The 21,927-nt window shown below is 44.2% G+C and overlaps 2 protein-coding genes across 2 annotated transcripts in view; one reads left to right on the forward strand and one right to left on the reverse strand.

Annotated features, from left to right (window-relative positions):
- Positions 1-21,927, reverse strand: part of ano3 (anoctamin 3) — a 114,145-nt gene that overhangs the window by 3,844 nt on the left and 88,374 nt on the right. The window contains exons 15-26 of the mRNA XM_088935120.1: positions 7,780-7,862; positions 7,102-7,242; positions 6,455-6,619; positions 5,821-5,857; positions 5,609-5,720; positions 4,909-4,966; positions 3,819-3,916; positions 2,561-2,706; positions 2,019-2,171; positions 1,301-1,448; positions 938-1,018; positions 150-255 (exon numbers count right to left, since the gene is read on the reverse strand). Of these exons, the coding sequence (XP_088791246.1) occupies positions 150-255; positions 938-1,018; positions 1,301-1,448; positions 2,019-2,171; positions 2,561-2,706; positions 3,819-3,916; positions 4,909-4,966; positions 5,609-5,720; positions 5,821-5,857; positions 6,455-6,619; positions 7,102-7,242; positions 7,780-7,862 (1,328 nt within the window). The remainder of the gene's footprint in view (positions 1-149; positions 256-937; positions 1,019-1,300; positions 1,449-2,018; positions 2,172-2,560; positions 2,707-3,818; positions 3,917-4,908; positions 4,967-5,608; positions 5,721-5,820; positions 5,858-6,454; positions 6,620-7,101; positions 7,243-7,779; positions 7,863-21,927) is intronic.
- On the forward strand, positions 13,996-21,655 carry LOC148819642 (uncharacterized). The gene is made up of 4 exons (XM_088935119.1): positions 13,996-14,177; positions 16,895-17,426; positions 18,614-18,784; positions 19,826-21,655. Exons 2-4 carry the CDS (start codon positions 16,916-16,918, stop codon positions 19,948-19,950), a joined length of 807 nt encoding a protein of 268 aa, XP_088791245.1. The 5' UTR covers positions 13,996-14,177; positions 16,895-16,915; the 3' UTR covers positions 19,951-21,655.

A 21,927-nucleotide genomic window follows, 5' to 3' on the forward strand; every position in this document is an offset into this window, starting at 1 on the left:
TCACAGCTCAAGCAGTTCACTTGTCTTGGGACATGTGTGGGGACACACGTTACCCTGAAATTACTACACTTCTTTCATTTTCTTTTTGGGTAGCTGCACCTGGAGAGTATGCTCTAGCTCAGACCAGAGAAGAAGACAACATTCCTGACCTCGAAGACAATGATGAAGGCCAGCCGCGCGGCCAGCACGTGCCAGAACTGCAGGGTGAACTCGTAAGGCACCAGGCTCCACGGAGGGGCTCTGTAGTCTCGATACCTGCAATCCGAGAGTAGGACACCATCATTCGTCCATGTGACCACACCGCACAGCCCAGTCCAGCAGTCGGTTCGCCTGCTTCATCAGCTGCGGGCTGCAGTGCTGTTTCACGTGAACTGCAAGTCATGGTCACTCCTTCCATTTTCAAACTGCTTTGTCCAGCACCTATTCCAGCATGCATCGGACGCAACGTGGGGTGCCAGACCTTTACAGGGTGTTCCCCTGTTGTACCCCAGGGTGTAAACTGACACAGACACACACATTCACACCAGGGCCAAATTTCCTAGGAGCCAATTAACCTACCCGTACGTTTTTGGATTGTAGGAGGAAAACAGCGTCTGGAGGAAACCCACATGAACACTGTGAGAACATGCAAACTCCATACAGACAGCACCCCAATAATTGAACCCAAGGCCCCAACAATGCAATGCAGTGATGCTGACCACTGTGCCATGGTGCTGCCCAGCAGTCATCAAATCCAATTTATGTCAAACCCACTGATGATCACAGAGCTTGTTAACCTCCTGAGCCAGCGTGCTGTCTTCTATATTTGAAACCAAAAACTGTAATGAAGATCAAGTATGCAATTAGGTTTTAATGAATATCTGTGAAGCTCCGAGTGAGAAGTGCTATTTGTACAGTCCCACGAATGTACGCAGTGGATACACACAGATCGACATACCTGCAGGGGCCTGTCTGTCCATTGCCCATCTCGCCCATGTCAAACACCGACAGACTGCTGTTCACGTAGCCCCTCAAACACCTGGGAGGAGACACACAAGAGCACAGGGCAAGGCGACACGGTGGACATCAGGAAAGAAAATCCTACCCCTGCCAGGTGACAGAGTCCACCCATCGAATTGATGTGTCTAAACATTTCGCGCTCGGAAAGTCGCCTTGGAGAAGTTGGCACACGGGAATATATAGAAAAAGTGCATTTAAAACAAAAACAAAAAAACACACCCAAACACATAAGAAAGACCATAATGAATGAAAAGTGCAATAAAAAGTCAGGTCTTGTGAAGGAGGGAGAGAGGGGGCGTACTTTTCGTTGCGGTATCCCTTGTCCACACAGGGGCCGTACTTGAAGGCATAGACGAAGCGCGGGATGTAGTCGGAGGTGATGGCAATCACGAAGGCGTTGGTGATCACCGCGAGCACGCCGATCCCTTCCAGGATGCCGTACCAGATACCTGGCAGAGAGACAGGGCTGTCAGGGCTGCCAGATGGGCTACGGCCTCCCGACAACCGCCCTTCAGAAAATTCATACGGCTCTAGCTAGTGTTATTGCATTTTTCCTTGTTCTAAATATGAAAATTCAATGAATCAGTGAAAATTATTCCTAAAATTCCAGCCTAAGGAATCCGGGAAGGTGTCATTCAATCACAAATCCCACCCACCAGTGAATACCCTGCCTCCATCCAGCATCTTGATAGCACCTGCTCCCACCGTATAGCCTGAGCTCATCAAGTCTCAGTCCTGGGGGTGAGAAAACCAGGCCTGCTGCTGCAAGTGGTCTTGGAGCACCAGTAGGGGGCACCCTCCCAGGCAGACCATCTTCCAACCCAACATGTTGACTTGATACATTGTGCTTTAGGAGGGGTTCCACTCCACTGTGATCCTGACTAGCTGGCCATTGAAGATGCCATGGCACTGTTCACAAGGGAAGGGCTGTTATCCCCAGAGCCCTGGATAGCATCCACTCTGACCAACGACAGCTCTCAACCCCTTGCTAGTTTGCCGGACAGGTCTGGCGGACTGACCTATGTCTGTGGCCCGTGCTGGCATGGGCCGTCTCCACTGGGTGACGAACTTGTACGCGTCCAGCCGGATCTCGATGATGTTGTTCAGCAGGGCCAGCAGGGGGGCCAGGGGGAAGGCGGCCACGAAGATGGTGGTGAAGCCGAACTGCAGCACTGTGAGGAGGAGAGGGAAGAGATGCCTTTCTTCAGTCCTTGGCTCCGGCTCCACAGCTCGAACACAGTTCTCACATTCCATCTGACACGCTACAGCCCGATTGCTGCCAGACACGGAGCACGTGGGAACAGAGGCTGTGATTTTTTAAAATTTGATTTTGGAGGATAATTTCAAAGGAGGCGTATTGGCCTTTAAACACCGAAGAGATGGCATTTATTCCTTAAAGCTTCCTGTTTAAAGCACATTCAGAAGAAACAACAGATTTACTGAAGGGGAAAATACGAATGAATGTGATGCATTACAGTTCACATTTTCTGTGTTATTATTGATGGGCTCATCAGTAGGTCAAGCCCAGATTCATGTGGGCTGTCCACACAGCAAGGCCTACCCATCTCCAGATACTCGTCCATCAGGCCGTGAGCATTCATGGGCTGCAGGTTCCAGTCCTTGTCCCACTGAGGCAGAAGAACCTTGTTCTGCACGTGCTGGCCCCCTTTCTTGATCTTCCTGCGGGACCACCAGTTCTGCAGCAGCCTGCAGGGGAGAAACAGGGCGGTCACCGTTCAAAGCCCACTGGAGGAGCTCTGGTACATCACCAAACATGAAGTCATGTGGGTATGGCAGTGTAAAGGGTCTTCAAAGAAATGAAGAGAGAAAGAAACAAGATGGTCTGTTGAGAACGGCAGTTTTTGGAGATTCAGATGACAGAACATTGATGAATTTGCATGGGCAACACATGGAATTACAGTATCCTTCAGCGAGAAGAAAGGGATAATGGCCAATATTTATAGAGAGGCAGGACGGTAGGCCAGTTTCAGCAGTTGGCAACCCACTGAAGTGCAGCAGGTGTGTGCCTGGTCAGTACCTGGACTGGAGATCTCCTGGGAAAATTAAGATAACTGCTGGAAGGAATGTTAGTGGGACAAACAGGGAGTGCTCATGCTGTGGGCTGTGTGGGTCCTCATGCCCCAGTATGCTCCGACTCTCCCTGGTCATTAAAAGTCCCAGGACATTTCTCGAAAAGAGTAAGGGTGTTACCCCAGTGTCCTGGCCCAATTTCCCCCTGGCCTTTACCCATCACGGCCTCCTAATAACCCCCATCTCTGAACTGGCTTCATCACTCTGCTCTCCTCCCCACTGAGAGCTGGTGTGTGTGAGAGTACTGGTGCATGATCCAGGTGGGGCTGCACACTGGTGGTGGTGGAGGGGATCCCCATTACCTGTACAGAGTTTTGAGTGGAGAATGTTGCTCAAAGCTCACGTTTAAAACTCCATGTCAAGCTTTACACACTGGCTGACAATGGCTGTGGTAGCTCTTTCTTGCAGAACCTGCATTTACTGTACCTCCTTATACTATGGAACATGTTTGACTGTCTTTTACAGGTGCAAACCAGGACACAGGTGGGCTGAAGCTAAGCCCTTAAGATGAACAGCAGCTGAACCAGCCCAGAATATTGCACCACCATATCTAACAAACCCAGACCTATGCCTCACAGCTAGTTCAGAGCACCTGCTCATACCCCAGCATGTGTTAACTCTCTGGGCATCTTTTTATGTGCTCTGCCATTTTTCTCACATCTCTTATCTGCTACAGAGGAAAGATTGTTAAGGTTGCAATTAGCATGACACTGAGGCATGTTACTTACGGATAACCAAGTTCCATGAAATTGTTCCAGATCTGTTTTAAAACCATGATGATGCCCATCTGCATGCACAGGTCAATCAGGCACCCACTTGGATGACACTAACAGAAAGAAATAATAAATATCTAAAAGCAAGACGTCATTAGCACAACAAGATTTTTGCAGCATATCAGAAAATATCAATCAAATAGTTCTGGTGCCTACTGAGTGCATGAATACAGTACATATAAAGTGACATCTAGAGTGGTCAATTTCTAAAGAGTTAAGTGTTCCACTTGTGAGACTGGATGAACATATCCCATATAAAATCATAGCATATTGGACATTCCAAATCAGACTGGAAATCGCCCACTCAAAGTCTCCACAATCAATAAAAAAGCAAAAAACACTCCTGATCAGCATTACTGTTCTAGCTGAAGCTAAACTCATTCTGAAGAAAGCAGTAAAGATATGCAAAAACAGAGACCTAGAAATGGAAATCTGACAAGAACTGAGCCTGTGACGACAGGGGAATTTGGAACACTTAGAAGAGCTTTCAAGGAAAACATGAGAGAGCTTCACGACAGCTGCAGTCTTGAAAAGCCACTGCAGACGAAGTGCAGAAGGATCATACTATGACCACACACAAGAGGCAGGTCTGAGGACTCTGGCTGAGGCCCAAGAGCCTTTATAGCCCCAGCACAAAAGCTGTGCTTAAAACTACGATGATCAGGTATCCTTGATAATAATAAAGACAAATATCACAAAGCTTAGATTTTATTGTACCTAAAAGTTATTTCAGTTGGTATTAAAAGAAAGAACTTCAAGTGAAAATTTGAGATTGAACAATTCAACATTAAAGGATCAAAGGATACGAATTGTTTATTTAATATATTCAACATAAAAAGAATTACTCTGAAGCATGACAGAGGGTCAAGATAATCATATCTCTCACATTTAGCTTACTGTTATGTTGGGTATTTTGAAATAACACCTGAAGAGGTCATTTTCTGGAGGTCATTACCTTGTTTCATTAACTTAAATAATGCATATTGACCAAAGAAGTGACATCGACACAAGTTAATGGAATTGCTGAATTTCTGAGTGCCATTACCTCCTCCAGTCTCCATCTCTTAAACAGCTTGTTGTACTTTCCTGGTCTCCCTGCAAACCTGTGGACCAAACAGAGAGATCGTTATCAAGGTTAATATGCCAACAAGCAAATTCATACCTCAAGTACATTAGTGGTGAGAGAAACCCATACCGGCATGACCCTGATGTGCTGCCAGTAATCGCTACTAGAGCTAACATATGCAGGAGACAAGCTGATCAGGCGCTTTGAAATCAGTTCTACATACTGCAACACCCCAAGAGGGCAGAGGCATTTCAGAGGGGCTAAGAGAGCCAGGGGAGAACTTCAACAACTCCCAGAGTCCTCTGCTGACACAGGGCCACATCAGATGAGTTAAAGCTGATGGGAAGAAAAGCATGTCTCTCAATGCAAGACATAAAGCTGAGAGAACCCTGTCTGACTATTCTAACCCATAGTGAACTGCTGCAGCAACACCGATTAGATAGATAAGACTTTATTGATCCCATAGAGAAATTGATGTGTTAAAAAAAAAGATTACACATGATATGAGAAGAGGGACCATTTTCCCTAGTGCTGGTGGTTTAAAGCTCAATACAATAAAAGTGCATTATGGGAAACGCCTAAACAAAGCATTTTAAAAGAGAGATTTTTTAGATTTGTGTCTCTCATCATGCATCTCATGCTACAGCATTAAACATCACAGGTGTGCCTGATGCAATACCTTCCCAGGAAGAAGGCAATGTAGAAGATGGAGCTGTTTAAGTTGACAAACTGGAACAGAAACATCTTGAGGGCAAAGCTGTTTTCCCACTCCGACTCTGTGCGAGGGTGCTCTGAAACCAGGCAAGCCGCAGAAGCAGCAGGTCAGTTTTAGGCAAGAATGGTTCTTGTGGCCAAAGTTTCTGTTGTCAGGCTAAAGTGGTTCTTACTTACCTAAGTTTGTAAGTAAGTATGCTACCTTCTCGTACACCTTGAGAGAAGAAAAAAATATTGAATTAGTGTGGGAAAATAAAGTGAAAAACGAAGCCAGACAAAATAAAATGTGTCATTTTTTATGGATTTACACATTTGTTCTTGTGTGGTGCTAATGAAGTTAAGACATTGGGAGCAACAAATTTGCTAGAATCAAGAAGGTGAACTGGATTGCTTGATCAATGTAAAAAAACTAGGCTGTGGCAGCGATGGTCAAGAGCGCTTGATTCCTCTTGCAGCTCTAACACATTAAACCCCCCCCCTGCTGTTCTGGTCCCTCTCTTGGTCTTGCAGTTTTAACTTGAATGGGGACCAAAAGAGATGTCCAGCATAAAAATGTATCACATCAATCGTGAATTGCTTAATGTCACGTCACTGTGATTCCTTCAGCAACATTAGGCCTTAAAAGCAAACTTCTCCTTTTCTTTACATCTCTTTTTTTTACTGTTGATTATGGGAGTCCTATTTTACTTGCGTGTCTCTAACTGCCAAAAGGCAGTGTGGCTGGGACCTGCGCAACACGACACATCCCCTACATGCAGAGATCGCAAACTTGGTCTCTTTATACAAGAACAGATGACCGAAATCTACGCACCACATTGAGAGACATGATGATCATGAAGTTGATGCAGACTCCTGTCCCGGAGGTGGCGAACTGCCAGTTCTTCTTCACAAACTCCCACTGGAAGGAGACAAACTGCTCCATGGCCACCAGACGGAACACCACCACTGCGAAGACGGCGGACAGGACCAGGGAGATCTGCAGACAGAGCCAGGCCTGATAGGTTTGACACAGGAGGGCCGGGGGACTCCCAGCCCTTTTTTTAGGAAGCGAATTCAATTAATCAGTAAACACCGCAACATGAAACCTAAAGGATTTACTGGCAATAAAATCAAGAGTCCACTAGAGCAGTTGTTCCCCATCCTGGTCCTTCAAAGACCATTGCTTCTGCCGGTTTCTGATCTGGCTGAGCCCTTGATTACTTAGCTGGATCTTTAATTGAAATTATAGCTGGCTTATGTATTCACTCATTATCAATACCCACTCACAATAAGAGAAAGCTTCTTTTAGATGATGTTTCACACTGCCTACGCTGAAAACCCTAAGTCAACATGACGCTGTTGTGACAGGACTGTTGTGACAGTGAACTCCAATAATCCTAACAATACTGACGTGTGCTGTAAACATGTTCATGCGTCTTCCTGATCTCTGCTCTCTGGCTGGGGCGAGGGGTGTCATACCATGAAGAATATCCCCGATACTGACACCATGAGCCGGCTCAGCTTCTCGGTGAAGGGTTGGAAGGGCTCCGGCTTGCCTGAGATGGGGTTCACCCTCTCCACCTTGGAGTACTTGGCCTCAAACTGGGGGCGCAACTCCTCCTGACACAAATACACATACGGTTAGCGAGCAGAGACCCACAGAAGTTTTGTTCACAGAGGAACCCAAAAGCCATTGCTCATGGTAGGGTGTTCAAGAAGGACAGTGAGGATCATTCAGGTGAGTGGCCTTCACTGTCAGTTCAATCCCTCGATCACAAGACACATTGATCTAGAGCTCAGTAAGAAAAAGACACTGCCTGCCATCACAGCCTCCCATTGTTCCACAGGACAGTCCCAACGTCAGAAACGCCTCTGGGGTGCAAAGACATGAGCTGGGTAGTTAATGACCATGCTGTTTGTCTTGATTTTCATTGTGGAGCACCTTGTAGAAGCACACATGCAGTCTTTTGCACTTTATACCCTCAGCCAATCTAGGTCCTAAAGCACCTTCCTGCACATTTCCAGTGTTTAAAAAGGCCAAGGTTCTGAAACAACATGAGGGCGGCTACCGTGTTAGCCAACACGCTCTGGGTGTGAAGCGGCTCACAGTCATCCAGTACAAAAACGACCCTGCCCCCTGCCTCATGGCAGCCTCACCTCCTCCTCCTCCCAGTCAATCAGATCCCAGTCGTAGGTGAGCTCGGCCCTCCTCCTCTTCCAGAATTCCAGGAACACGGTGGCTGGGATGAGAGGAAGCGGGGTCATGTGAGTGGGAGACGTTGGAAAGGATTGCAGCTCAAGCACTGAGCCTGCAGCAGCAGCAGCCTCCAGGAAGAGATGCGCTAATCCGCCCAGCTGGATCGCTGTTCGCACAGCATGTGTTCCTGTGAGTTTGCTGTACATTTGAATCTGATTTTGGAGCACCTGTACGACTGGCAAATTCATATTTCTAGTGTCCTTAGACTACTGCGTCAAGGCATCACTGAAGGGAAACCAGAGTTGTTAATAACATTGCTTCTTAATTCTCAGATAAAACCCTGGACTCTGGAGACCCATTGTGGATTTGGTAGAGCAGTGATGTGATAAATATTTTTCCATGAACTGATCCTCTTTGTGTCTTTCTTTTTTTACGATTTAGAGAAACCTTTCCTATTTCATAAAACCTTACTGGTCTGGTAGTAGGTCTAGAAGACCTTGCTTCCTTGTCTTACTGTGGTTTTCACCTCGGCTGGATTTGTCATGAAAGGTTTGATTCTGTCAGCTGTTACCTGAATATACAGACACATCATGAGCTGCAGAGCACCTAGTCAGTCCCTTTCAGCTGTGATGACATATCAGTACAAAATTATCAATAATTGATACAATATGCCTACTACAAACAAGGTCCATAGCTTCTATCCACAAGCAGTGCGATTGGCGAACACATTTAGCCATGCCCCTCGGACCACACCGATACCATCTACCTCCTTATGATTTCGTATTTATTTATTGCACATCTCCAGTCATTGTTTACACATCTGCATTGTTTACATTCAAACTTTTTACATGTTTACTTGTACATTGTCTACTGTTTGTTTGTATATTGTCTTGATGCACTGTCTGCAACTTGTGTTTTTACACTTGTTTTAGCAATCGAGAGACTTTCTGTCAGTAAGAATTCCATTGTACCAGCACATGTACCGGTTACATATGGCAATGAAGTTGAAGTTCAAGTTCAAGTGTGAATGTTTTGGCCATAAGAGGGCGCGAATACCTCCCTTACTACACAGATTAGGGAATCACACTGCAGGAATAATAAACTGTGCAGCAGGCTTGCGTGCAGTTTTTAATGGCACTCCCTAATGGGTGTTTACCATGGCAAATCCACATGGTATTTTTGCACTTTTACAAGCCTGTAACTGATACTGTGGTTTCTATACTATAGAACCCTGGATTTTCACCACATGTACCAATGTACAAACAGCTTTTAACTTCTCACCAGCACTTATCCTAATCAGGCCTATGGTGGTTAGGTTTTATGTCATCACTATTTTTATACTGAGCTATGTTTAAAAAGCTTGCCTTGTTTTTAACTTTGCTTCGGTATGTTTTTCCATTTGTGTCTGTTCTCGGTGTTGTTTTTATTTTTCCTTTTCTTTGTGTGTTGTAGATTGTATGGTACTTTATAAAAGATTATCATCAGTGTGTGTGGTAGAAAGATGAGAGTGCTGTCTGTTTCTGGGATCGCTGTATGCTGCACCTGGCTGTACCTGCTGCAATAAATGGGATATTACGCCCCCTGGTGGGCACAGTCACCCTTGATACTTCCCGGATTGTAGCCTGCTCATATTGGCTCTCAGAAGCTAAGCAGGGCCTGGCCTGGGCTGTACTGGAATGGAAGACCTCTAAGTAAAACCAGGTTGCTACTGTAAGTGGTCAGCAGGTGGTACGTAGTATACTATACACTATACTGTATACTTCAGGAGGTGCAGATCTTCAGGTGACACATCAAACTGAGGTCTGTTGTGCTTGGGCATTAAAGATCCCTTGGCTGTCAGAAGAGTAGGGGTCTTAATCTTAGTTGTCTTGGTTAGATTCCACTCTGTCTTTGTACTGTCTGGCTGCCCTAAACTTCACCCCAACAGGTGAAGAGATTCCTCACTCCCCCCACTGGTCTGTTGTGCAGTGAGGCTTCGGGGGGCATACTGTCTGCTATACATCCGACACACGGGGGCTGCATTTCAGTTGGGGGTAATGAGGGTCCCTTCGGGAACTTATTATTACCCTTTACCTGAAAGATATCTTTTCACATACAGTACTTGATCTTAGCCCTATGGATACCCTCTATTTACCTCAAAGTGGTGATGATTCCTGATGGCACTTTTTTAAGTTTTAATGTACATCCTTTTCACTGTCATTGAATATGAATTTGGTTTGATTTGCCAGGGTTTGCTCATGGTGCACTGTGCCTCTCCATGCTTTCCAGTCCTCTCACACATACTGTATCACTGCACTGTGCTTCCACCATGGCAGGTCACAGCTGAAGCCAATCCCAGAATGCACCTCTAACGACCGAGGCGTTAGAGGTGTTGTCATGTTGTCATGTCAACATGAGTCATTCACTTGCTATGACATGCGCAACGCTGCACAGCGCAGCTCAGCTAAGGATACAAATTCCCCATAAACAAACCCACGAGACGTATCCATTAACATGTAAAAGTTTTATATAGTTTTCAATTTTTAAACCCCAAAACAAAAAAAAAAAACAGCATTACTTTTATTTGCCTGTGCTAACCAAAGCCTTTCAAAACACTTTAAGCACTGTGCGTCACTCTTTAACAACATCGATGGCCGCAAATGACTCGAGGGACTGAATTTTCCAGGGCATGAAAACAAGGGCTTGAAAGACGAGTTTGAAACAGATCAGGATTAAAACTCCAGCCCTGTGCCGTATTTTTGTTTTGCATTCCTTTCTCTTATGTTCTCACGGGTGTGGGGTCATTGTTCTGGTTTCCCAGCAACAAAACTTTTTTTTTGTCTTTGCAGGAAATGTCTGCACTTTTGTATCATATATGTAAACCAACAGGGATTAAAGGAAATATTAAAAATAATAATAATAAAAAGAATTGTCTTCTTTCCCAGTATAAAAGTAGGCATTGCTTGAGAGGTAACATTTTAAGACATTATCAACCACTAAGTGTTGGTTTAACAAGCTTGGTGGAGAGTATGTCTTAACAGAGACTACAAGCATGAGAGAGTTACACATGTACTGTAGGATACATATATTCTCTTCACTGTAAGCACAGATATCTATAAAACCACTTTGGTTAAAAATATTACAACTATGCTGTTAATTAAATAATTAATGTAAATAATTCAGTCAAGTAGGGAGCTCCGTCAGCATGTGTAACTGCCAAGGAACAAGTAAAGGTTTATTCCCTGCTGAAAAGAGAAGAAGAGAAACACAACGTTTCAGCTGCGGAGCCTTCTTTGGGTGTGACATCCGAAGAAGGCTCCACAGCCGAAAGACCGTTTTTTTCCTTCTTTCACATGGAACGAACCTTTACTTGTTCCTATAAATAATTAGGGCCCACTAGTGTATGCATCTGAGACTTCAGGTGGAACCTTAGTATGGGATAGAGGTGGGGCGCAATACAGTTTCTAACATTCCTAAGGCAAAGGAGAGCTTCCAAAACCTTAACCACAGTTTCTCCTGGTCTGTGTTCTAGCTGAGAATTACTTAGTCGAACCCCAGTTTTAATTTATAACTTAGTAACTGGAAATCTGGTGTTTTCATCTCGTTAAGAGATTTAAAAATTTACTAATTGATAAATACCACTGGAATAAATACCAGGAGACACTGGGGTTGGGGTTAGAGTTAACCTATCCAGCCCCAGGAGCAAGACAAGGATGCCCTGCCTTAACAAGAAGACACACCCCTTTAGGTTTTGAATTCCACAAATTACATTTAATAGCAGCTGTCTTTAAACACATGCTGTGAAAAAGCATCGGACCTGAAAATCCAGCATCACAGCTTCCTTGTCTTTCTTACTGCGCTTTATATGACGTGGCAGGGTTGAAACACTATCTGGATTTCACGTCTTTGCAACATGGTGGCCTCATTGAAAAGGCTTGGAAAACTTTTGCACTGATTCGAACACATCGCCTTTCCATTAAAATCACAATTGCGAAAGATAACAGGGACGAGGACATGGTTAATGAAACATAAACCTGTCCGAGTTCCGCACAGCACATGCAGTGATGCAAACAGAGGTTGTTCACTTTTCAATAATCAAGTTTATGCATTCTGGAGTCTAGATCACACGTGTGAGACACGCCGTCTTCCGTTTCTCTTTCATTAAGCACCCCTGGCTTTTCTCCAGGTGATCTGGTTTCCTCCCACTTTCCAAAGACCTGCTGGCCAGGTGTGACTGGCTGCTGGACACTGTTCCTTCCTCTGGCCTTGCTATATACAGTACGAGCGGCCACAGCGGTCACTCTTAAGTAGAATAAGTGTTTTTCTGAAAATTGAAGTACTTTTTGTATTGTGTGCTCTGGAAATGAATGGATGTGAAACAAAACAACAAAAAAAGCAAACAGTAAAAATTAAATTTCTGAATGTTTAAGGTGTCAGTTAAGAAACATAAATAAAAAGTCTGAAAAACAGTGAATCCAGCCATAACCAATTGCTTAGACTTAGTTTGACCGATGCAGGAAAATCTCATTGAACGAATCAGTACTATTCAGAAAAAAGCTGATACAGTATTTCCTGCCTGATACACCTCACTGTGCATGCTTTTACATATCTGTGTCATGCAAATTCACAGCAGCTATGAATTTGACTTTTCCTGTACTGGTGAAAGACTGTATTGTTCAGTCCTGATATATTAAGGTACAGTACGTCTGTGCATGGAAAACATGACCAGAAAAACAATATTAAAAAAGTGTATCCTAAACGTCCATCAAATTGGAAAAGGTCCCATCCACACCAAAATTCTGCATTAAAATGTAATTGATTGCAATCAGATTGGACTGTCAGCAGTCCTTATGTCAACCAACAAGTGTCTCGGTCAGCTATTCAAAGGTGACAAAGTTTTTCTACAGACATAAAATGTTCTTTGAAAGAATTCTGGAAATAAAATATACCTGGCCACTGAACTGTAAAAAAAGTTGGGGACTGTCTGAGAAACACTATTATTTTCTCAGATTGTGGATAGCTTAATCTATTTTTGGTGTAGATCCTGAGAAATGTAACAAAGACGCAACTGGACAAGTTCAGATGCAGAGCTCTTCTGTTTTTGTAGTCCATTAGATTTGTAATTTACATCAAACATGGGCACCTTTCCCTCTCTACTGCGGAAAACATTAGTATTCGAGGTTAATTTGACACTTTCTGGTTAAACTAAGACTTTCCAAAATCAGGAGGAAAGCCAAGTGGATGGAAGGCTGCTCTTCCTTTATGTCAGGAGCTTCACCAGGAAACTATCTTCACAAAGCAGACACTTTTTTACGCTAATTTGTCTGACAAGAACCATGATGAATACAACTGCATGGTTAATGTACTAAACTGGATTATTTTAACTGCAGGGCACACTTTGTCTTGTGAAAATTTTTGTCTTTCTGGCATGCCGCCATTCTCATACTTGCCTGTGCCTGACACAGCTAACAGCTGATATGCTAACAGAGTAAAGAAAAGAAAGTAAAATTAAGGAAAGTCTAGTTAATCAGGGATCGAGCTCAATAATAGCAGCTGGATAGCTTGGGCAAAGTTATGCAAAAGAGGACTGGATACTGCATTTCTGACAGCCTGGGGACACAGAGCATCCATTCTGTAAAGTGAATGCGAATTCATCACTGGGGCGTTTTCCGTCACATAGTCATTCTCTGTGAGTGTATCACTGAAAGGGAACATGAAACCGAAATCTTGTTATCATAATGTTAAGGCTTATAATGTAAGCCCTATATTATCTGCCTAAAGAAAAAACAACATTTAGCATGTGAGAACCTCTAAATTTAGCTTTACCTTCACCTGACAGCAGACAAATAAAAATCAGGAGCTTGCCTGCTGGTGGAAGTAGAAGGATTTCAACCTTGTTTAGTAGAAATTAGCAAACAATACAATGAAGTTTAGCTTTGACGTAGCAGTAGGTTTAAAATAGCTCAGCATCTTGTTTCCTAATACAGTATATCCCAGAGCGAATCACGCAGGTAAGGTGTGTCCTGACTGTTTGCCCTGATATGGTTACGCAAATACTGTATGTCTTTGTGAAAAGGCAGCAGGGAATTGTCTGGCCGGTGGCATACATGTAGGTCACCCTCTCCTCTGCTGCTCCTGGGTGCTCTGGGAATGCAGAGGGCGATACAAGGAAACTGAAACAGAAAAGATTTCCAGTTCAGCCAGTTCTCGGGTGTATCTGTGCGCGGGCAGAGGGCAGAGCAAATCCCACCTCCCCCCACGCGTCACTCTCGTCGAAGCTCAGCCTCTGACTGCTCGGCTCGGCTGTGCTCGGCTCACCTGCGCCTGTTGGCAGAGCAGAGCGGAACGCGACTCCTGCCTCCTCTCCCTGCTCTCGCAGGTAGGTGCCCGTGATTTTGAACAAGCGCAGCTCTTTCCGCTTAACAGTTCATCCTTCCTTATCGTTTTATTTCCAAATGGGGGGTCTGTTCGGGAAGTATGAGCACTCTTTGCTTTATTAATCTCTGGACTACTTGGCTCGACAAGTACACAGGGATGGAAGGCACTGTATACGTACTGTACATACGCCTGAAATAGGAAGAAGAAACGGAAACAAAATCCTGGAGTGCCGTCAGGGAAAGAGGGAAGTGAGCCTTTGTTTTTGTAAAAGGAATAAAAACAAGTTTTATGGGCTGAAAACCAGAGAAGAATCAGTGGCTTCTCTGTACCTCTGAGGAAGTCTCCTGAGGTTTTCTGCATTCCTATCTAGAAACTAGAAACAAATGGTATTACATATAATTTAAATATTAACAGTGAAGGAAAGTCACTTCATTAACAATAGAATGATCATAATCGGCCAAACTCTGGAATTAATCAGAACAAAAGAAATTCCAAGGTATCTTTAACAAGGTCTGGCCCAACATTACACTGATCACAGAGCCTTTCAGTACCAAATACCACTCTCTGTGAGAAGCAGACTCTCCGAGGGACAGAGAGGCAATTGTTACTGTCGAGCAGGACTGAGCGGTTCCTCAGGTGGCGACAATTCTTCTCTGTTCTCTTGTGCTCACTGGGATGCGGGGGAAAAAAAAAGTTATAAAAATATATTTATTTCAAAGTGCTGGGTGCATACGGACCAGCAGGAAAAATCCTTTCTCACAAAAGGTTTCTTTTGATATGGTTTAAAAACACGGCAAGTTTCTATCAATTCTCCAATGAAAGCCTCTACATTCAGGGTGTACCAGACATAAACTGTTGACATAACTGTTTTATTATTGTCTTTCACTTCCTTGAACACATCTGATTCTGGGAAACAGAGAGAAGGAATAGCTGCTGAAACTCAAAGCTTTTCAAAACGTAAGAGTTTACATTTCAGTGTACCTGAGAGACCGAGACAAAAGGAAGTCAGAATGTCCTGACAGATAACGCACTGTAGAAAACCAAAAAATCACAAAGAGAAATGTTTCAAAATGGAGGTGGAGCAAGTTGCCTTTCCAATTCAATGGTATGCAACTTTCATTGCACATCCATCAGTTTCTGTCACTCAGCACCGGAGGTATGAACTGGAAATCTCACAACACAAACAAAGCTTCTTGCGGGCTGGTTGACTATGGCGGTTCGTAGCCGGGTTAGATCAAATTGAAAAGCCATGAAAGAGCAGATGAACCTCGACAACTACCAAAACCCTGACCTGCAGGAACGGCAGGATTAGGTGTAGAAAAGAAGGGAACCCCAGTTTAAACCAACAGAAGGGAGCGTGGGCTTGATGGACAGAACTGCCACTGGGGGAACTGTTTCATTGCTCAGTGAGGGAAGACTAATGGTGCTGTTTCAGCAGAGCAGATTTGGTCTTCTTCCAATGGGGGAAAAAATACACTGTTGCAGCCTTCAGTGAGTCTCTGGCTTCTTCATGCAACAGATCCAGGAGCCATCTTGACCTGTGAACGCACTCAGATAGTGGGGATGTCCTTGGTGGAGACTGCTTGCAAAGGTCAAAGGGTTTAACCCACGGCAGTGCGCTGGTCCCTTTGCCCTCTGTGATCTGGACAAGCAGCAGTGCTGTGTGTTTCAGCGAGGGAGACGAGAGGCAGTGGCTCCAATCTAACCTGACGCAGTTACGACAGTTGTTAGAATGGAGCAGAAGCAGGACCGTCACACACCTGCGCTTCAGTGACAGCTGTAACAATGGTTGCTGATACCATCTGAGTGTGTTGGTGCAAATCATGTGATGCCTTTAGGGGGAGGGACACTCCTTTGCACGCACTTGTGCGCACAAACAGGTACAGCCACATTTTCTTTAGGGCATTTAAGGACAGAAACACTGGGGACACTCCCCCCTGTAGAGCTGCACCCCATTATCAGCACACAAGCCATTCCTTGGAAGCATCCTGAGAAAATAAGAGATTTGGATCTTCAGTTCCGAAACCCCCAGCACATGAAAAGAGTGCTGACAGTCCAGAGCTGGAATGCGTAGTGTGGAGTAGATAGGACATCAAAAGCGAAACTAAAGGCTTGCTGTTCCTGCTGCCAGTAATTAGCATAGTTGCTGAAGGATTCAATTCTATTCTGCCTCATAACATGGAGAACAATGGCACATTGAGTACTAACACCTAACCTGAAAAATGATCACTATTTTCTCCATATATTTCACAGAGAAGCAGGACTGGATGCAGAACTGTAGTCAAAAGTTAAGTTCAAAATATTAAATTACGATTATACAACAACAGTGACAATAAAACTACTACAGGTGCTACTACCAATAATAACATTATCATCATCATCTATACAACATACTCCTAGCTGATCAATAATTACCATGGTGTACAGCATAATCTGAAGAAGGGTCTTTTTCTGATCGATAAAGAAATCAATTTAAAAACTCACTATAGCCTCGGGGCCGGGTGAAAAAGTTACTTTTCATTACAGGTTTGATGATTCTGCTTTTCCATTCCTGGTTTTGTGATTTCAGTGACAGTACTCATCTGAGGAGAAAGTGCAAGTGGAAATCTGTGACATTCCAAACAACAGTGATGTGTTTTCAAGTGTATCATCACAGTCTGGAACTGTCAACGTGTTCATAGGCACTAAAATATAACTCTGTTTTTATTTTACTTTCAGAGGCACTTATACGAGACAGACATGGATGTCCATTTCAGTACTGTCACCTGTTTGGTGTTGGTGCTTCACCTGTTCCATGACACCATGTCAGGAACAATGGAACCAACAACAACCACTTACGCAAATCTCACTGAGAACCCTCCTAGCAATTCCACAGAACACTGGTCCAACACCACAGGACTTGGGCCCGCCAGCTCCCCCAGCAACCTCTTTCAATCCACAACCCCAGCCTCCTCTTCCACCTCAGCTTTTACAACCACCGCCTCGATGACCAGACAACCCACAAATGAAACAGACACGACCCTGGAGACCACAGTCACCCCGACTTCCAGCCATGCCAATGGGACCTACAGAGATCAGAGCCCCAGCACTCCAGAGACAACAGTCAACACGACTTCAGCTGCTCCTACACTCGTCTACTCCTCTAGCACCACCACGCTGATGGCTGTCAGCACCTCCACACCTCTTTCCCCCACTACCAGTGATGTACCTTCAGAAAACAAGTCCTTTGAAGGAAGAGACGAAGTACCAGGTAAGCTGGTACACCGATTTTTCACAGGAGGTCAGCTTTGCAATTAGATGAGCAAATAATGAGGCATCATGTACAGTATTATCTGTTTCACTCTATGTCCACTGCTTCTTAGAAACTGCAAAGGTGCTGTCGAATATATAATTAAACTACCGAGTTTTGTGACAGAACAGGTTCTCAGCTATTTAAACACTGCAGAATAATTTCTAGGTTTGCTATTTCTCTATGGTACCTCAAGGTCTAGCGCTTTTTAAAGTACTCTTTGATGTCATTATAGGTGCATGGCACTGTGCAGTCTGGGGCTCTGACCTCCAAACTGGAGGGCTGTGTGTTTAAGCTAATGCTGAAGACTCCGTTGCTGTTGTCGTTGGGTGGTCATCTAGCTGTATAAAAGGGTAACTGTATTCATGCAGTTACCCTGTTGAGGACCAGTGCCAGTCGGGGGTCTTGTATTTGCAGTCTGCTTAATGACATAGAAACTCTGCTGCGATGAGCCCCAGAGCTTGTCTGTGCCTAGCCCACTCTGTTTTATTGACAACAACAGCAAACACATCACATGGTAAAGATCAGGCGGAATAGAAGATGAAAAGCCTTATGCCTCTTTTTCTCTCAGTTTGCCCAGAAAATTACAATGAGTAGTTTTAGAGGAAATGGGAAGTAATGACAGACAAATAGTGAGGTAATAGGCAGCCTCTGCACTAAAGAAACACCATTCTTCTGCTCCTGTTATTATCCATAAACTGGTTTACCTGATAGCCAGATGCAAAGATTTACGAGAATGAGAGTCTACAATCTTGCTGAATATGGGCATCAATGAATGAGTGTCTGGGAACAGGTTTGTGAGAGTGGTATAAAGAGAGTCCAGTTACATGGGCTTGGACGCACAGAGTGTAATCTCTGTACTGTAACTGAAAACTGAGTGAAAAACTCTGAGCTGGAAACAGGACTACCAGCAATGTTTAGACAACAATACACTGTGGCAGAACTTTATGCCTCTAAAACAGCTACAGTTACACACTTTCTATCTGGACGTCAACGGGATGGGCCCATCTCTGTATTCAGATAGATTCAATAGACTAGGTCTGAAATCATCTGGATGGGACATGCGGAGCTGGTAACCCTGGACAGCAAGGATTCAAAGGGATGGGCACTGGAATGCAGGGGTACACATCTCTCTCCTTGCGTTTCAGGTGTGCCGGGCCAGAAGAAAGAACAGAAAGGTGGAGTCGTGCTGGGCGCCATCATCGGCACTGCTCTGGGAATCTCGATGCTGGGATTAGTAATATACTTCATCCTCAAGAACAAAAAGCCGTCGGAGTTCCACCACAGAAGGCTGTACGAAGACTATCCAGGAGACCCAGGTGAATACAAGAGAGTTAAGCATCTTTTAACCTGTGCTGAATACACATAATAACAAATAGGGCAATACCAGACACAGCTGGCATTAGATAATGATCCCCGTCTGTGAATAGCCAGTACTTGTTTCTTTCCAAGAATTGGGTACGCGTCTAACAATTAGTGATTTATACTGGGATGGAGATTATCTGCTAATATTAGGGAAGAGCCTTTAGAATTTAAAGCCGCACTGGGGGCCTAGTTAGGCTTCACTCCAAAGGGTTAGATTTCTGATTTCGTGTGTGTATATGTGTGTGTGGACAGGGATACTTGAAGAAGGAAGAGAATAATGGGTTTTCAGGGCAAGAGCGGAACCTGAAACTTTCATAAGTTCTTGGTCTTTAATACACAGGCTTCTCCTGTTCAAAGGCAGGCATAGTTTTGGCATATGCTACTTTCCCTGTAAAAGCTTTGGGAGGAATGCGCCGAACCCCTGGCTGACCTATTTCCTCAGACATTGTCCACTTCGTGCCTCTGAGTGCACTGGCTCTCAGTACATTGATAGGGGCGCTTGCTGCGTCATTAAGCTCTTCCTCCAGAGTACAGGCAACGCGTGTTTTTCTTAACCGCCTTTCAAGCACTCGATCTCTTGACCGTGTTTCAGGCACTCAAGAGCTCTGGAACAATACAGGCACCTCGTGTGCTCTCGAGACATTTCTAACCCTCACGTACTTCAAAAAGCACAGTAATAAACGGAGATAAACACATGCTCCAGTGACACGTCCGCCTTCCCGATTTCCTGGCCTTTAGGAGGCTGGGGCTCCTTGAGGAGGCCTGCAGGTACATGGCGACATGCAGTCTCCACAGAAGTTGCCCAAGACTGGAGACAAACTCAGGGCCACCTGCCACTCCACTGTGCTGCTTATTTCTCACCATACCGGTTTGAATTCATCTCTGCGAATCGATACTTCGTATTAATAACGAGCAATGCTTTATAGGAAAGCATCACGGTTCCCCCCTTACTTTTCCCCCATGTCTTCAAGTCCATTAATTCTCTTTTTGTCTAGTTCTCCGGCTGGAGAGCAACATGGAGCCCCTGGATCTGCGAAATGACGGGTCTGCTTACTACAATCCTGGACTCCAGGGGGACAACATCCAGATGACCAGCTTCCCCCAAGGAAAACTGGCCTAAACAGACTGGAGAAGACCACACAGGCAAACAGACTTCTTAACATGATATCAGAATTACCACCAAGTTGCGGATGAGGTGGTCCCTGTATGAGATGGATTGCAGACAGAATTCAGTAGAAGGGAGTTTTGTTTGGTTTGGGGAAATTGAACACAATGCCTTTCTTTGAAAATTCATGCCACAGGTGGGCATTCTTGTTTGCACCTTGGAGTCTAATTTTAATTTACAGATTAATATGATGTGGGGGTAGCAACACTCCTGAATTACAGTATGTTTGAAAACAGTTTTGTAAATCTTAGACGCCTAACATGTGGGACATACACACAAGACAGAGCTGCCGTCCAGCATCAGCCATTCACATATTTCACTACACTAAATGAAACAATGGAGAAACACCACCAGTCTTGCTATTCATTGTGGCTAGTGGCTCGCTAGCACATAAATCTGCTCTGTTTGCAAGATCCCAGCAGTGCATGCCCCTGAGCCCACACACCCGCCTTCCTCAATTAGGAAACAATTCCATTCTGAAGAATAAAGCAATTCTTTAGAGTCTGTTATCTGTAGTCTTCAAGTGTATTTGAAATGCAAATGTTATTTGCACACAATACATCCTTGATAGAGTTCTTACAGGATTTGATTAGCACATGTAATTGAAAAAACAAGACCTTGCACTTATCTTTTATTGCTTTTAGTGCCAGGTTGCAAGAACACATAGAACATCAACTCAAACAGAGATTTGAAAGGCTGTTTATAAACTCATTGGGCACTGGTACTATAAGAGTTCCAGAAATGGTTGCATCTATAGCCTGGTCTGTCTAGCCTGGAAAACATGGCGGTACAGGCAGGATACACCCTGGAGGGGGTGCTAACTCATGGCAGGGCACATGTGCACATTTATATGCACCCCACAGACACAAATTAACCAAGCCAGCATGTCTTTAGAAGGTAGAAGGCAACTGGAGCACTTGAGCACAACCCCTAGAAACTCACAGAGAACATGCCAACTCAATACAGTAGGTATCCCAGGCTCCAAGAGCCATGATGCAGTACCTCATCCCTGAAACTAGTCTGATCATTTCTAAACTGTCAAGAAACACACATGAGCTGTGTAACTATGGATTCTGTTGTGCTCAGAATGTTGGAAATCGTGTTACAGTAAATCTGCACAGTGGTTTGCAGTTTTGTCTGATGGTTACATACCAACACCACATAAAGTTTGGTTTTCCAAGCTAGTACCTGATGTACCATGTTATATACCATGTTATCTTTATGCTTTTACCATCATTTTACTTTCACTGGGATTTAATAAGGGTTTATGTCCACTGGGTCATGAAGACTAAAAACATCACGACACAGAACTGAAGCAACTGAGAAGCATTGCTCAAGAGCCATCTCCTAATAAATCCCCTTATCAGAGGCAGTCTCATGTGTGCTGATGACAATAGAGCTTAGCTCACAGCTCGTCACGTCACAGCTCAGAATTTCAAAAGTTCCTGCCAAATCAGGTCCCCTAATCGTTTGATTTGTTTTTGGGGCGGCTCAACCCTCTAAGGGTATCAATAAGTTAATTACAACTTGAATTTTTAATATCTGAACAAAGAAAATGGAAAAAAAAGCAAAATGGCTTTGAGAACCTCATGCTACTGTTCTGATTGTATTGCTACTGTACTTAGAGATGTGCAATAAAGACTTGACGTTTCGTAATAATGCTGGACTTTTTTCCCCTTTTTCATTCAATAGTTCTGACTGTGCAGAGAATTAATTAATTCATAACTGGTACAAGGGTGAAAAAAATGAGCTAGTCCAGTTCTTCAGGAAACAAAAAGCATTTTCTTGGTTTCAAAATCCTACAGTTCTGAAAATACAAATGGCAATGTTCAAAATGGCACATACTTTGGGCTTAAAAGTGCCACTGTTGATGTTGGAGATTTTCCTCTGTGTGTTTCTTTGTACTGACATAGTAAAAGGTACCACGATAAA

This window comes from Atractosteus spatula, chromosome 16 (genome assembly GCF_055471065.1).
Source record: "Atractosteus spatula isolate fAtrSpa1 chromosome 16, fAtrSpa1.hap1, whole genome shotgun sequence".
NCBI classification, from domain to species: Eukaryota; Metazoa; Chordata; class Actinopteri; order Semionotiformes; family Lepisosteidae; genus Atractosteus; species Atractosteus spatula.